Source organism: Chelonoidis abingdonii, chromosome 17 (assembly GCF_003597395.2).
Source record: "Chelonoidis abingdonii isolate Lonesome George chromosome 17, CheloAbing_2.0, whole genome shotgun sequence".
In the NCBI taxonomy this organism is placed as follows: Eukaryota; Metazoa; Chordata; order Testudines; family Testudinidae; genus Chelonoidis; species Chelonoidis abingdonii.
Window position 1 is genome coordinate 11,060,588 of NC_133785.1, and position 14,699 is coordinate 11,075,286.

General features: G+C 52.2%; 1 protein-coding gene across 1 annotated transcript; it reads left to right on the plus strand.

Moving 5' to 3' along the window:
* The first annotated feature begins 802 nt into the window (after window positions 1–802).
* On the plus strand, window positions 803–2,611 carry CCDC85B (coiled-coil domain containing 85B). The gene has a single exon (XM_032804306.2). The coding sequence runs from the start codon at window positions 1,495–1,497 to the stop codon at window positions 2,098–2,100; it is 606 nt and encodes a 201-aa protein (XP_032660197.1). The 5' UTR covers window positions 803–1,494; the 3' UTR covers window positions 2,101–2,611.
* The last annotated feature ends 12,088 nt before the right edge of the window (window positions 2,612–14,699 follow it).

Consider the following 14,699-nt stretch of genomic DNA (forward strand, 5'->3'; position numbering starts at 1 on the left):
CTGGCAGCCCCTCCCCGCCTGTTCAGAACAGTGTGTGTATGGGGTGGGCACAGCTGGGCGAGGGAGAAGTGGCTGGGGCGAGGGTGGGCTCAGTAGGACGTGCTCTCCCCCAGCAGTCAGAGCAGGTCCCAATATGGAAGGGCCGCTACAGGGAGTGGGGCAGGCGCTTGGTGGGGGGCAGTGGCCCCAGTGCAGTGCTGTGTTGCAAGGAAGGGGTAAGGGGCGCTTTCCCCTGTAGGGCTCCATCAATTCCCTTCCCAGCCCTACCAGGTGCAGCTCAGGGAGGGCCTCAGGTCAGTGATTTATGACCCTACAATAACAGCCCCAGAATGTCACGGGTGCACACTGGTCACAGACAGGCGGTACTCCCCCAGCGCACTCAGCCCCACCCATACACCCGTGGGGGAGACCTGCCCGCACCTCCTTCCTACACACCCAGCACCTCTCCCATCCAACCTGCCCTAGCCCTTGGCTCCTGTCATGCACTAGTCCCCCTGCCCTCTCCCCCAAACCCGAGTTCCCCGCGCCCCCGTCCCCATCACAGGCACCTGTCACACATACACCCCCGCCGCTGCCTCCTGGCCAGAGCGGCCCACTCTAGCCACCCCTCCCGAAGCCAGCCCGCCGGCCGGGCTGGGGGATGCGGTGCCGCTGCTGGCATTTGTACCGTTCGCATTGTTATTCCCACGTCACGGCTTCCTCCCCCCATCCTCCCCCCTCCCCAGCAGCGCTCTGAGCCGCAGCCCCGCTACCCACCCCCCACCCCGGCGGGTCCCCGCCGCAGGATGCGCCGCCTGCACTGAGCCTCGGCAGACACCAGCACCACGGGGGCGCGCACCCTCTGCCGGGATCCCCCGCCCCGGGAAGGGGGGAACCATCCTCCCCTCCCTCCGCCGGGCTCTGCCCCCGCAGCCCGGACCCTCCTGAGCCGCGCGCTGCTGGAAGGGGGGCAGCTGGCTGCGCTGGGGACTGTGCGTCTTGGAGACTGGGGTCGTGCGTCCCCCCCGTCAAGCCGAGAATCGTCCTCGAAGGTGGTTCGTGCGCCACAAAGAAGAGGCTCCTGCGGCTCCAAGCAGCCAAAGTGCGTGGCTGGGAAGGAGACTGTGCCCCAAAAGAGACGATTCCGCGGCCCGGTGGGGCCCGTGCGCCCCGAAAGAGCCCAGGTCGCTGGGTAGGGGCTCGTGCGCCCTGACCCGAAGAAGAAGGAGGGGGGTTCTGTGCGCCCCGAAGGTGCCAAGGTCGGTGGCTGGGGGGGGGCCGTGGGCCCCGAAGAAGCGGGGGGTCCGTGCGCATCGAAGGTGCCAAGTCGGTGGCTGAGGGGCCCGTGCGCCCCGAAGGAACCAAGCACTGTGGCTAGGGGGGCCCCTGCGCCCCGGAGGAGCGGGGGCCTGCGCCAGGGGAAGCTGCGGGCCGGGGGCTGATCTGCGGGCAGGAGGAGGCGGGGTGGCGGCGCTGGAAGGGGCGGGGGAGCAGGAACCACCTTGCGGCAGCGCGATGGGCAGCGAGGCTGGCGAGCCGGCGGCCGGCCGGGCCCTGGCCCAGCTGAGCGACTCGGAGCTGGGTGGCTGCAGCAAGGAGGAGCTGGTGCGGCGGCTGCGGCAGGAGGAGGCGGAGAAGCTGGCGGCGCTGGTGCAGCGAGGGCGGCTGATCCAGGGCGTCAATCGGCAGCTGCAGGAGCATCTGCGGGAGATCCGCGAGCTGAAGCAGGTGAACGAGCGCCTGGCGGCCGAGAACCGCGAGCTCCGCGACCTCTGCTGCTTCCTGGACGACGACCGGCTGAAGGCCAAGCGGCTGGCCCGGGACTGGCAGCTGTTCGGGCAGCAGGCTGCCCGGGTGCTGCGGGACGAGCTGGCCGCCTGCCTGCACAAGCTGGCCGGGTTGGAGGGGCTGCAGGAGCGCCTGGCCGCGGATAACCTGGAGCTCAAGGCGCTCTGCCTGGCGCTGGAGGAGGAATGCGCCGCCCGCGCAGATAGCAGCCCCGTCGGCTCCTCGGAGCTCAGCCTGCCCTGCGGGCCCCGGGACCTGGGCGACGGCAGCTCCAGCACGGGCAGCGTGGGCAGCCCGGACCAGCTGCACCTGGCTTGCTCGCCCGAGGACTAGAGACTCCCCCAAGGGACCGGGGGGCCAGGACTCACCCTGACTAGAGACCTCCCTGGGGGCCTGCCCCCCAGGACTGGACTCTCTCAAGGGGCCAGGAGCCCTCCCTCAAGGGAGCTGCTCCGCAGTGACTTCACCCAACCGCCCCCACCAGAAGGACTGGAGAGCAGAGGATTCCCCCCCCCCGGCTGTTGATGGGGGTCTCTCCCCTGGGATCTGGGCAAGGGGTACTGCAGAGGAGCGGGGGGGGGGGTGTCATCTCCGTGAAGATCCCAGTGCAGACTTTGGCGGGTAGGGAAGGGAGCTGGTAACTGGGGGGAAGGTCAAAGATGCATTTTGGGTGTCCCCCACCCCACAAAACAGCATTTCTCTGGCTTCTTCAGCAACCTCTCTCCCCCCCAGGTGCTAACTCCAACCCCACCGTGTGATGAGAGCTGTTTGACTCAGGGGACCGGGGAGATTAGGGCAAACCCTCCCCAAAAAGAAGTAAAAATAATAAACGTTTTAAAATTGCGACTTTGGGCAGAGTTGGTGTCTCCTGATTGGTGATTTCCTGCTTCTCAGAGCCGGGAGTTTTGGGGTCCTACATGGTATGGTCCCAGTGTGATGGGGGGGAGGGTAAAGAGATTTTATTGTAATTTTCTTTCCGGGACTCTGATTGTTCCAGTTCCTACATATCCTGAGTCCGTTCATTTTAGATTTTGGGATTTTCTGAGTTTGCAATGTCCTATTTTCTCTATTTTGGGAATTTCACAGTTCCTTGCTCTCCAGATTTCAGCTCCAAGTGTTGGATTTCCCGATTTGCAACAAGAAAGAAAAAAAGTTTCAGTGAAACACCAGTTCAGCTGTCAAAAGGGTGTGTGTGAGAGGGGGGGAGACGAGCTTAACCCCTATGCTCTTAGGGTGATTTATATTCACTATGGCGCAGCCCCATAGAAATGTCCAGTGTGTGCAGGGGATACAGGGTTGGGAGCCGTGGGAAAGTGAAGGAGGGATGCGGAGATACCAGGGGGCTGTGGGTTAGGACTGAGGGGCATGGACAGGACTGTGGGAGAGCCCCAGGGCTGAGATAGCAGGGGCTGTGTTCAAAGGGGACAGGCTGTAGGTGGCTGGATCCTGGCTAGTCCAGGCTCCATGAAGTAACTAGTTCCCCATGTCTTGCTCAGAACAGGGATAGGTCCCACCATCCCTTCCTGCCCAGCCACATCTCAGAGACAAAGGGCTGCCAGGCCAGGAAGCAGATATCCGGATCCTGAGGCCATGATAAGTAAGAGCTGACAGCAGCAATCCAGCTCTCTCTCTCCAGCTCTACAAAACCCAGGAGCCTCCAGGCTGGGAGGATCTGGGGAGGAGGCTGTTCCCACACCCACCAGACAGGAGCACAGTAGGAAGCAAGGGCGGCTACTTGGCATGCAGAAACTTTGCCTATGAAGACATGGTAGCTAGACACAAAGCACTGAGCTGCAAGCAGTCGGGTGGGGGCGCTCTCCCCTGCAGTCAGCGCTGACCCCCGATGCTCCAGCAAGGCACTAGGGGGCGCTGTGCTGCAGAGAATGGGGGGCTCAGTAGAGGGCATTCTGGCCTCACAGTCAGTGCTGACTCCAGAGCCCCACCCCTCGCTAGGGGGCGCTGTGTTGCATGGAGCAGGTTGGGGGGTTTCAAGTTCCCAGCAGACACAGGCACAGCTGGCCCTGCCCAGGCTGTAGCAGCTATGCGGGCTGCCCAGAGGAGGCCAGGAAATGCCTGTCTGTTTGTGTTAGTGCTGCCTCACGGGGCCTTTGCAAGGGCTGGCAGGCAGACAATGCACCACTCCCATACGTACACCGCCCCAGCACCCTGCATAATGGAGCATGGGGATGTGGCCCCCAGCCACCTGCACACCCACTGATTCTTGCTTCTGCTCCTCCACCCTGGGCTTTCATGCCGGCAAGCATTGACTCCTGGCTTGGGTGCAAGCTTAGACCTTAGCAGCCCCTAGTGGCAGCATGCGACTCATGGGGGCCCAGAACACATGCTGTTTTGTATCCAGCACAGTGGGGCCCCAATCCTTGCCTGAGGCCCCCAGGTGCTTTCCTGATACAAATAAATATCCACCCTCCTGGTCCCAGCTCTGCCTGACTGAGCATGGAAAGTCCCTACTCAACTGCATGTTTGTGTCAATAACACGATAACCTTTGGACATTGCATCCAGTCAAGTCCACAATGGCTGAATGTCCACAACAAGCAGATCCAGTGCTTATTTGTGCCAGGGTTGAGACCTGGCACCTCTGGGCATGGCAGTTCCTAGTCCCAGCACCTCTGCACTTGATAGTTCCTAGCCCCGGCACCTCTGGCCATGGCAGTTCCTAGCCCCAGCAACTCTGTGCCCTCTGCACTTGGTAGTTCATAGCCCCAGCACCTCTGGGCATGGCAGTTCCTAGCCCCAGCACCTCTGCGCTTGACAGTTCATAGCCCTGGCACCTCTGCGCTTGGTAGTTCATAGCCCCGGCACCTCTGGGCATGGCAGTTCCTAGCCCCAGCACCTCTGCGCTTGGTAGTTCATAGCCCCGGCACTTCTGGTTGCTGTGTCAGGTATGAATATAAAAATTGCTTGAGCTCCTTTCATTACCAATTAAGCACTGGGCAGAGCCCTATGGATTTTGGGGAGAATCCAAAAAACCAGAGAGGGTATCCACAGCCCCCCACATGAGGGAGGTCAGGGGACTGTGGCATGGGGAGGAACGGAGAAGGGGTGAACAGAGCCTCTGATGGAGGGAAGAAAGGGGATCCCAGCATTATGTGTGGGAAGAGTGTCAGGTGGCAGTGGGAGGTTGGTGAGCAAACAGAGCCCCTGGCATGGGGATGATTGGAGGGAGTCCCTGAAATACAGAACAATGGGCAGGTGGCACCCAGGGAGCTGTGGGGTGAATGTCAGGGTGCAAGGGCTGAATGTAATGCACTTGGTTGCCAGAAGCAATACAATGTTTGAGCGCTTAGTTACTTTTATTCCCCATATGATGGAACTGGGGCGTTGTGTCAGCATCTGACATTCCCAGGGACCCTAGAGTGTTTATAGGCCTCCCATCACTGCGTCATCAGGCCTCTTGTGGTCATTTAGGTTTGTGTCCTTACAGCATCCCCTGCAGTAGTGCCGTCGCCATTGCATGGGGGAAATCTGAGGCACCAAAGAGCCAAACCCAGGAGCCCTGAGTCCAAGCCCAATACACCACTTCTTGGCTAGGAAAGGCTGAACTTTAGAGACGTTATGAAGAAAGAACTGGGGAGATTTAGCTACAGCCTAGATGTGAGCACCTAGAGAGAGGTCTGAGTTGAAGATGATGCCCAGGTCAGAGGCCTGAGTGACAGGCAGGATGAGGGTGGTGTCCACAGTGACTGAGAAAGGAGATAGGAGGGAGGGGGAGAGTCTGAGCTCTGGTTTAGCCATGTTGTGTTTGAGCCGACAGACAGACAGCCACGAGGTGATGGCAGAGACAGGCTGGGATTTCAGTGTGGACAGGAGGGGACCGGTCTGGAGCAGAGAGGTAGATCTGTGAGTCAGCAACATAGAGATGGCAGTTGAATTTGTGTTTGTAGATAAGATTACCCAGAGCTAAGGGGAAGAGAAGGGGGCCAAGGGCAGAGCCCTGTGGAACGCCCACAGAAAGGAAGATCCTCCAAGGATCCTCCTACCAGATCTACCCATGCAATGGCAACTCTAGGAATGATTAGAGAGGTAGGAGGAGAACCAGGAGAGGACACAGTCACCAGAGCCAAGAGAGAACAAGATTTCAGGAAGAGCATAGCTGAGTGACCCCTCAGCCGTCTTGGACACAAAACAGATATGGATGGACAGGGACAGAACCCAGGAGTCCTGGCTCCCAGCTTTAACCACTAAACTCCACTCCGCTCCCCCAGTCTGGAACAGAACCTTGGAGGAACTGGAGATGGTGCCTGTAGATGAGGCAGCTAGTGTGAAACCAAGAGTCCCTGTTCCCCCTCCACACTGTCACAACTCACCCCTCTCCCCATGTTCAATGTAATCCCTCTGGTGTCAGGGGAAAGAGAACTTCCTCTGGTGGGGGAGCTCAAACACTCCCCTCTCCCCCACCAGGGACTATCCCAGCCAGCTCCTGTGCCAGGTTCCCAGCAGCATTCTCTGCTGGAAACACACAGGCAGCGCAGATTTGGAATAACCAGAATCCTTCCCTACAGGCCCCCCTCACTGCACTGCACTGCACACCCTGGGGCCGGGTGGGAGAGAGAATGAATCCCACAGGACAGACATTAGTTAGGTTGCTTAATGCCCAACCAGGGAGTTGCCAGGATGCCATGGTGATGGGTATGGGAGACACCGTGTGCAATAGATACAGACCAACGGGGTCCCATGCCTCAGCCTGTGTACAGTCTCCTCTGGGAGCGCCCCTTTTAATATGCCAGACCCTGGACTCAACTTTTTGCCAGGGTGAGCCCCATAGCTCCTCCACTCCAGGACTGGGCCCTCAGGCTCCAGCTCTCCTGTTTCTCATTGGCACTCGCAGGGAGTTCTGATGGGTTCGGACCCCTGGCAGAGACTTCTGCTCATCAGGGAGCAATGCCATCAGGTGGGATCTGCTGTGAGATGGGGCAGGCTTTTCAGAGCAAGCTGGGGATTGTTAGTCAGCTGGAATCCATCACCGAGGGGCCCTTAGGTGAATAGAGAGAAGGCAATAGTGAATTCAGAGTCCATCACCTGGCTCACTTCCCCAGGCCTCCTGGACCCCAACTTTCTCTATCTGGGTCCCTGTCTCTCTGTCCTGAACAGCCAAGTCCTTAATTCTGTCTCCTGGCACCTCCTTTGATCCCAGCTGCCACCTTGCCACACTCACAAGTTCTGCGTCCTTGGCTGCTAGTCATTAAGAGTTAATGCCCAGTCCTTGGGTTTCCCACCATCTCTCCAAGGCCCCCTATTCATACAGGACCCATTTTTGATTGATAAAAAGCGACAAAGAGATGCCACCAGACTTATAGACTAGGGGTAGGCAATCTGCAGCACGCAAGCTGATTTTCAATGGCACTCTCACTGCCTGGGTCCTGGCCACCAGTCCGCGGGCTCTGCATTTTAATTTAATGTTTTAAAAATATTCAAGAAGCTTGATTTAACCTTATTTACTTTACATACCACAATAGTTTAGTTATATATTATAGACTTATAGAAAGAGACCTTCTAAAAACATTAAAATGTATGACTGGCCTGCGAAACCTTAAATTAGAGTGAATAAATGAAGACGCAGCACAGCATGTCTGAAAGGTTGCCGACCCCTGTTATAGACTAACAGACATATTGGAGCATAAGCTTTCATGAGTGAATACCCACTTTGTCAGATGAATGTGATTCTTGATCGCGCATTCCTACCAACCCAGACAGGCTGAGATACCAACCCACACATGTTATTGCCCCTGCCCCAGAGGAAACGTTAACTCCTTCAAAACCAGTGGGTAGGAATACACAGCAAGTGGGGAAACTGAGTCACACCTATTGTTCATAATAATTTTATCCTAACTCCCTACAGCCTTCACAGCTGTCCTTCCCAGGCCCATGTGGTACCTGGTGCTGGATCCAAATGCTGAAGCTCCACTGGGGTAAACACTGAAATAATCCCCCTGCATGGCTGCATTTATCTCAGTTCAAACCCAGCTCTGTTAGCCTGTGGATGCACCAGCACAAGCAAAACCAAAGTGTGACAGAGTGGGAATTTTCCATAATATTCTGTATGAATAGTCTGTGTGCCTCAGTTTCCCCTTTGTGGTGCTTGGTTAACGAGGTGGTGGGAAAAGGGTGTTTACTCTTTGCAGAGATCCAGGTGTGACTGACACTTGGGCCCAGTGCCCATGGAGAATCCAAGAAGACAATGGCCACTGCAATCACCTGGACATTTGGCACCTGGCAACTAATGACCACGGATGGCCCCCCTCCTTAGGGAGCCAGCCAGGTGTGACCAGCTGGAGGACAAAGGGCTAAGGAGGAGGGCCAGGTGACAGTGGTTGCCAGGAACAAGGACAAAGGACAGGAGAGGCCAGGTGGGGTTGTTAAGTGTGGGTGATTGGGACTAAAGAGGGGGACCAGGGGGCTCTGCACAGACCCAGAAGGACTTTGCTGTAACTTTCCCTTCTCTGTGTTAACGAAGGACTTTCTAGGCTTTGTTCCAGACATCTAATAAACCCTCCTGCTGCGACAGCGCTGGCTGAGTCACTCCAGTTTAAGGAAATCGGGGGAGTGCTACTTCCTTTGGGTGTGTCAGTCTCCCTCAGGTATCCAGTTCAGGTGGACTCGCTGAGGGGAGCTCGCGACATGACCCAGAGGTGCTGAAGGCTCTGAGGTTTGGCCCCAGGGGGTGGTGAAGCCGAGAGGCCTGCCCTAGGGAGAGTGTGACCCTCGGGGGCTGACACACTGAAGGGGTCCTCCCAGAGATGGCTCCAGAGCCGTACAAGAGCACCGGATCTGCAGATCTGTGACAATGTCAAGTCTATTCAAACCAATGTGCAAGCCACACACTCCCCTCACTGGCAGGTTTAATATCACCCCAGGTTAAAAGGGGGCCCCGTAAAAACCTCAGCCGCATGGGAAGCTCAATCTGGGATCACTCTAATTGCTTTGGAAATCTGGTGCAGATGCCTGTGCCCTGCTCTATATGTTGATTATGTCCCAGTGTAACTCTGGCAGGACATGCGGCCCAAGTGAAAGTAGAATAAATTATATTGTAAAAATAAGAATGGATTAAAGAAATGTTGTATGTACCTTTCAGGAGAAATAAGAAATGTTGAAATACAGGTGCCAGGAAAAGAAACATTAGGCATAAACAATGGTGCTAATGGTGAAACGTTAACAGAAGATCGGTAATAGTGAGGAAATAAGATATGCATGTCTAGCCCAGGTAAACTTATCAGGCCTTGGCTACACTGGTGCTTTACAGCGCTGCAACTTTCTCGCTCAGAGGTGTGAAAAAACACCCCCTTGTCATAAACAGATAGCTAAGGGTTAATGTTTCTTTTACCTGTAAAGGGTTAACAAAGGGAACCACACACCTGACCAGAGGACCAGGAAACCGGATTTTTCAAAGCTCACGGAGGGAATTTTTGGGTGTGTTTTTTGTCTGTGTCTTTCTGTTCGTTGCTCTCGGCTCTGAGAGTAAACTTTCTCTCTTCAAGCTTCTGTAATCTTCTGTTTCCAAGTTGTAAGTACAAAGGTAGAAAGACAGTAAGCTTCTATTGTTTTTTTGTATTTACATGTGTGTATTTTGCTGGAATGTTTTAAATTGGATATCTTTTTGAATAAGGCTGTTTATTCTGTTTTCTTTCAAAAAGTAACCCTGTTATTGTCAACTTTGATACAGAGACATTTTTATGTCTTTTCTTTTCTTTTTATATAAAGCTTCTTTTAAAAACCTGTTGGATTTTCTTTTCTAAGTGAGGCTCTAGGGGATAGAAATCCTGTGCCAGGATTACGTCTCTCGGGGAAAGACTGGGCAGGGGGAAAAGAAGGAGGGGAAGGTAAATTGCCCTCTCTGTTTTGTAATTCAAGAGTTTAAGTACAGTAATCTTCCAGGATAACCCACGGACGAGGAAGCCTGGGGAGGAAGTAAAGAGAAGACAAGGGGAGGGGGGTTATTTCCCTTTGTGGTAAGACTCAGGGCATCTGAGTCTTGGGGTCCCCCAGGGAAGGTTTTGGGGAGACCAGAGTGAGCCAAACACTGGAATTTTTGGCTGGTGGCAGCGCTATCAGATCCAAGCTGGAATTAAGCTTAGAGGATTTATGCTAGGCACCCACATTTTGGACACTAAGGTTCAGAACTGGGATTTATGCTTATGATACCCCTGAGCGCAGCAATTTACAGCTCTGTAAAGCTCCAGTGTAAACAGTGCCAAAGCGCTGGGAGCGCGGCTCTCAGCGCTGTCAGCTAATCCCCATGGGGAGGTGGAGTACCTGCAGCGCTGGGAGAAGCGCTGGTGCCGCAACCACACTCACACTTCAAAGCGCTGCTGTGGGAGCACTCCTGCGACAACGCTGTACAGCTGCAAGTGTAGCCATACCCTCATCAGATTCTGTTTCCTTTGTTATCTTGTTACGTTCCCGCCCTTTTATCTATATAAATATGATAGTTTGTGTCTTGCATGGTGCTCACATTATCTAGGTGTTATTAGCAGAGCGCTGTGCTAATAAAACAGAGTGGTCGGACAAACTGTGAGTCCTGAGTCTAACTTTGACACCCACTTGCTAGGCCATTCACCTGGGACTTGCAAGTCCCTGCTCTGCTCAGAACGTCTGTGGCAAGTCAGCTAGAGCAAAACTTTCAAAAACGCCTGTCTCCGTGCCCACGATCGAATCGTACAAATGTCGGCTGGAAGGGACCTTGAGAAGTCAAGTCCCATCTCCTGCGCTGTGGGGAAACCATGTAAAAATCTAGACTGACCCTGACAAGTGTTTGCCCAACCTGGTCTTGAAAACCTCCAGTGATGGAGCTTCCACAACCCCCCTTGGAAGACTGTCGCAGAGCTTAACCAAAGCTTTTTCTAATATCTCAACTAAATCTCCCTTGCTGCAGATTGAGACATTGCTACTTGTCCTACCTCCAGTGAGCACGGAGAACAATTGATCATCAGCCTCTTTGTAACAGCCCTTAACATATTCAAAGATTTATCAGATCCCCCCAGTCATCTTTGCTCAAATATATCCAGTTGTTTTAATCTGTCCTCATGAGAAAAGCAGGAGAATTACGCCCCCGCCCCGTCTTACATACAACACTCCTGTTAAAACATCCCAAAATATTGGCCTTTTTCGCAACCACATCACATTGTTGACTCATCCAATTTATGATCAGCTATAAACCCCAGATCACTTTCAGCAGTGTGACCACCTAGCCAGCTAGTCCCCATTTTGTAGTTGTGCGTTTGATTTTCCCTTCCGAAGTGCAATACTTTGCACTTGTCTTGATTAAATTTCATCTTGTCGATTTAAGACCAATTCTCCAATTTGTCAAGGTTGCTTTGAATTCTAAGCCTGTCCTCCATTATCCGAGTCATTAATGAAAATATTGAATAATACTGGACCCAGGACTGAGCCCTGAAGGACCCCACTAGATACAACTTTCCCGTTGATAGCTCCTCTTTGAGTCCAGTCTCTCAACCAGTTGTGCACCCACCTTATAGTAATTTTATCTAAACCAGAATTTCCTAGTTTGCTTATGAGAATGTCATGTGGTTCTATGTCATATGCCTTACTAAAATCAAGATACGTCACATTTACTGCTCTCCCTCCCCAATCCATTAGGTCAGCAATCCTGTCAAAGGAGGCCATTAGGCTGGTTTGGCATGACTTATTCTTGACAAATCCATGCTGGCTATTCCTTAGGACCCTATTATCCTCTGGGTGCTTACAAATTGTTTAATTATTTGTTCCAGTATCTTTCCAGGTATTAAGTTAGGCTGAGTGGCAATGATTCCCTGAGTCCTTTTTGTTCCCTTTTTTAAAGTTAGGGCCTGTGTTTGTTTGCCGTTCTCCAGTCCTCTGGGCTCTCACCTGTCCTCCAGGAGTTCAACAAATCGTTGCTAATGATTCTGAGATTGCTTCAGCTAGTTCCTTCAGTACCCTAGGATGAATTTAATCAGGCCCTGCCAATTGAATACATCTAAATTTATCTAAATATTTGTAACTGTTCTTTCCTCGTTTTAGATAGCCATCCTTCCCCCTTGTTGGTAATATTACTTGGATTGAGCATCTGATCACCATTAACCTTTTTCGTTAAGATTCAAGCAAAATAGGTATTAAAAACCTCAGCTTTTTTGCTATCATCAGGTATTAGCTCTCCTTCCCTGCCTGTCCTTCCTGAACAAGCTGTACCTCTCCATACCAATACTCCAGTCATGAGGCTTATCCCACTGTCATAAACATAGAGATAAGGGCAGCTGTACTGAATTGCTTTACCTGTAAGGGGTTAAGAAGCTCAAATAACGTGGTTGGCACCTGACCAGAAGGACCAATAAGGAAAGCAGATACTTTCAAATCTGGGGAGCAGGAGGTTTTGTTTGTTCTCTTTCCTCCAGACAGAGAAGCCAAGCAGGGACAACATCTCTTGAAAATATACCTGGAATAATCCATCTAAGAATTACAGAAATTGTAAGTAAGGCAAGGAAATGCATTAGTTTATCTTTTGTTTTAACTTGTGAATTTTCCCTATGCTAAGAGGTGGTTTTATTCCTGTTTTTGTAACTGTGAAGCTGAGTCCAGAGGGTAATACTCTGTGTTTGAAATCTTTTTATTAGCCTGTAAAGTTACCTTCCTGATTTTGCAAGTGTGATTCTTTAATTTTTCTCTTTATAATAAAGTTCTTCTTTTAAGAACCTGATTGATTTTAGTGTCCTAAAGATAAAGGGTCTGGTCTGTACTTACTTTAAAGGCAATTGGTTGGTATATTATTCTCAAGCCTCCCCAGGGAAGGGAGTGAAGGGGCTTGAGGGGATATTTTGGGGGAATAAGGATTCCAAGTGACCCATCCCTAAATTTTTGTTTAAATCACTTGGTGGTGGCAGCAATACCATCCAAGGACAAGGAAAGAAATTTGTGCCTTGGGGAAGTTTTTAACCTAAGCTGGTAGAATACAAGCTTAGGGGGTCTTTCATGCAGGTCCCCACATCTGTACCCTAGAGTTCAGAGTTGGGAGGGAACCTTGACACCAATCAAGTCTCCGTGATGCCAATTAAATCATACTTTAGCTTATGGACTAATATTTCCAGTTCTTTCTATCTCTTCCTCACATTCCTTGCATTTGTGTTTAGACATCTAAGATGTCAAGCAAACTGCCCCACTGATTTCCCTCATGTTGCTTCTATGATACTATTGTAATCTTCCATGTCCCCCTGCAACATCTAATTCTCAGTTAAGGTTGCCCTTTTTTATATTTACCTTTTGTCACCTGCTTCCTTTGAATCTAGTTTGAAGTCCTCCTCACTAGCTTGGTGAGTCAGTGTAGGAAGATGGGTACACATATCACTTTGGGGATTTGCAAAGTTTTAGCCTTAGGCTCTGTGCCTCAGTTTCCCCATCTGTAACATAGTGCAGGGGATTGTGAGGATAAATACGGGAAAGTTTGTGGCATGCTGAGATGCTGCAGTAACTGGGCCAGATAGCCATGTTCGATACATGGCTGTCGGCGAGAGGAGTGAGTTTATTTACCAACGTCATTACACTGGGTTAACTCCCAGTGATATACACAGCCCATATTCCATTTGGTCCTGGGAAAACTTTTATTATCTGACATTAAGTGGACTTTACCTGATCTGAAATGTAAAAGGTGTTGTCTCTCTTTAGGTTAAGAGGCATTGGGGAAGGCAGCCCTAGCCTGTCACCTGGGTTAGCCCTCAGAGTGACACGCTTCATTTCTTGTCTAGCAACTCTCCGGGAAGGAGGAGGAGTCATCTTGGGTTCTGATCCCCCAGACGGATGGCTGACCTCGTTGCTTTCAGTCTGGATCCCACACGTGTCCTGTTCCGTGTGTTTTTGGAAAAGCATCTGCTGCTGGTTACCAGATTGGATTTCATAAGGAAAGAGTCATTCACAATGGGATTTTCCACAATGACCCAAGACCTAGATAACTGGGCTACTTGGACTGCCGGCCGAATGCCGAGATCACCTAACTGATTCCAGACGCATCCCCGAGGCAGAGTAAAGGGGAGACTGAGCCCTAGAAGGGTCTGGCTACACTTCAGTTAGACACTTGTGGCTGGCCCATGCCAGCTGACTCTGGCTAAGCGACTGTTTAATTGCTGTGTAGATGTTCAGGCTCAGGCTGCAGCCCAAGCTCTGAGACCCTCCCACCTCTGAGTCCTAGAGCCCTGGCTCCAGCCCAAGCCAGAACGTCTACACTACAATGAAACAGCCCCTTAGCCCAAGCCCCAGTCAGCTGGCATGGGTAGACATCCCCTCAGACATAACTCCTTGAGGAAGAGAAGTGCTATTTCTCAGGCCAGCAACCCCACCCACAGCCACTGCCCTGCCCTTCCCAGGACAGGCCCCCCCAGAGGAAGAAGAGGTGGAAGATTTCACCAACTTGCTACTTACCAAGGGAGCCTGCCCGTGTGCCAAGCTCTGACCACCTGCTCCTTTGCTGGGTTTCACTTACCTCTCTTCCCCCCCCCCCCCCGTGAGTTAAAGATCCCAAGAAAGGAAGCTGAAGAAGTTTGAACTCTTTTTTTGGTCATTTTCTAGGAGGGACGCTGCTTTTGTTCCAGCAGAGGGTGAACATTCTGAGTGTGCCCTGTTAATCACACCCTGGGAGCAGATACCAACCACTGCTCCAACTTGGTCAGCTATGGCTAGTGAGGTAATCCTGGCCGTATGTGTGTGTATGAGTGAGATATTCAAACAGCTGCTAGGTATCTGATTTAACCATCACAGCTGTCAAGGTTTTTCCCCCACTTTGAACTTTAGAGTACAAGAAGTGGGGACCTGCATGAACACTTCTAAGCTTAATTACTAGCTTAGGTCTGGTACGCTGCCACCAGCCAGAAATAAGTGTCTGGCACACTTTCTGTTCCCCCAAAACCTTTCCTGGGGAACCCAGACCCAAACCCCTTGGGTCTTAAAACAAGGA

Bases quoted from the DNA above. Each gene is read 5' to 3' on its own strand.
- CCDC85B (XM_032804306.2), top strand. From the start codon at position 1,495: ATGGGCAGCGAGGCTGGCGAGCCGGCGGCCGGCCGGGCCCTGGCCCAG.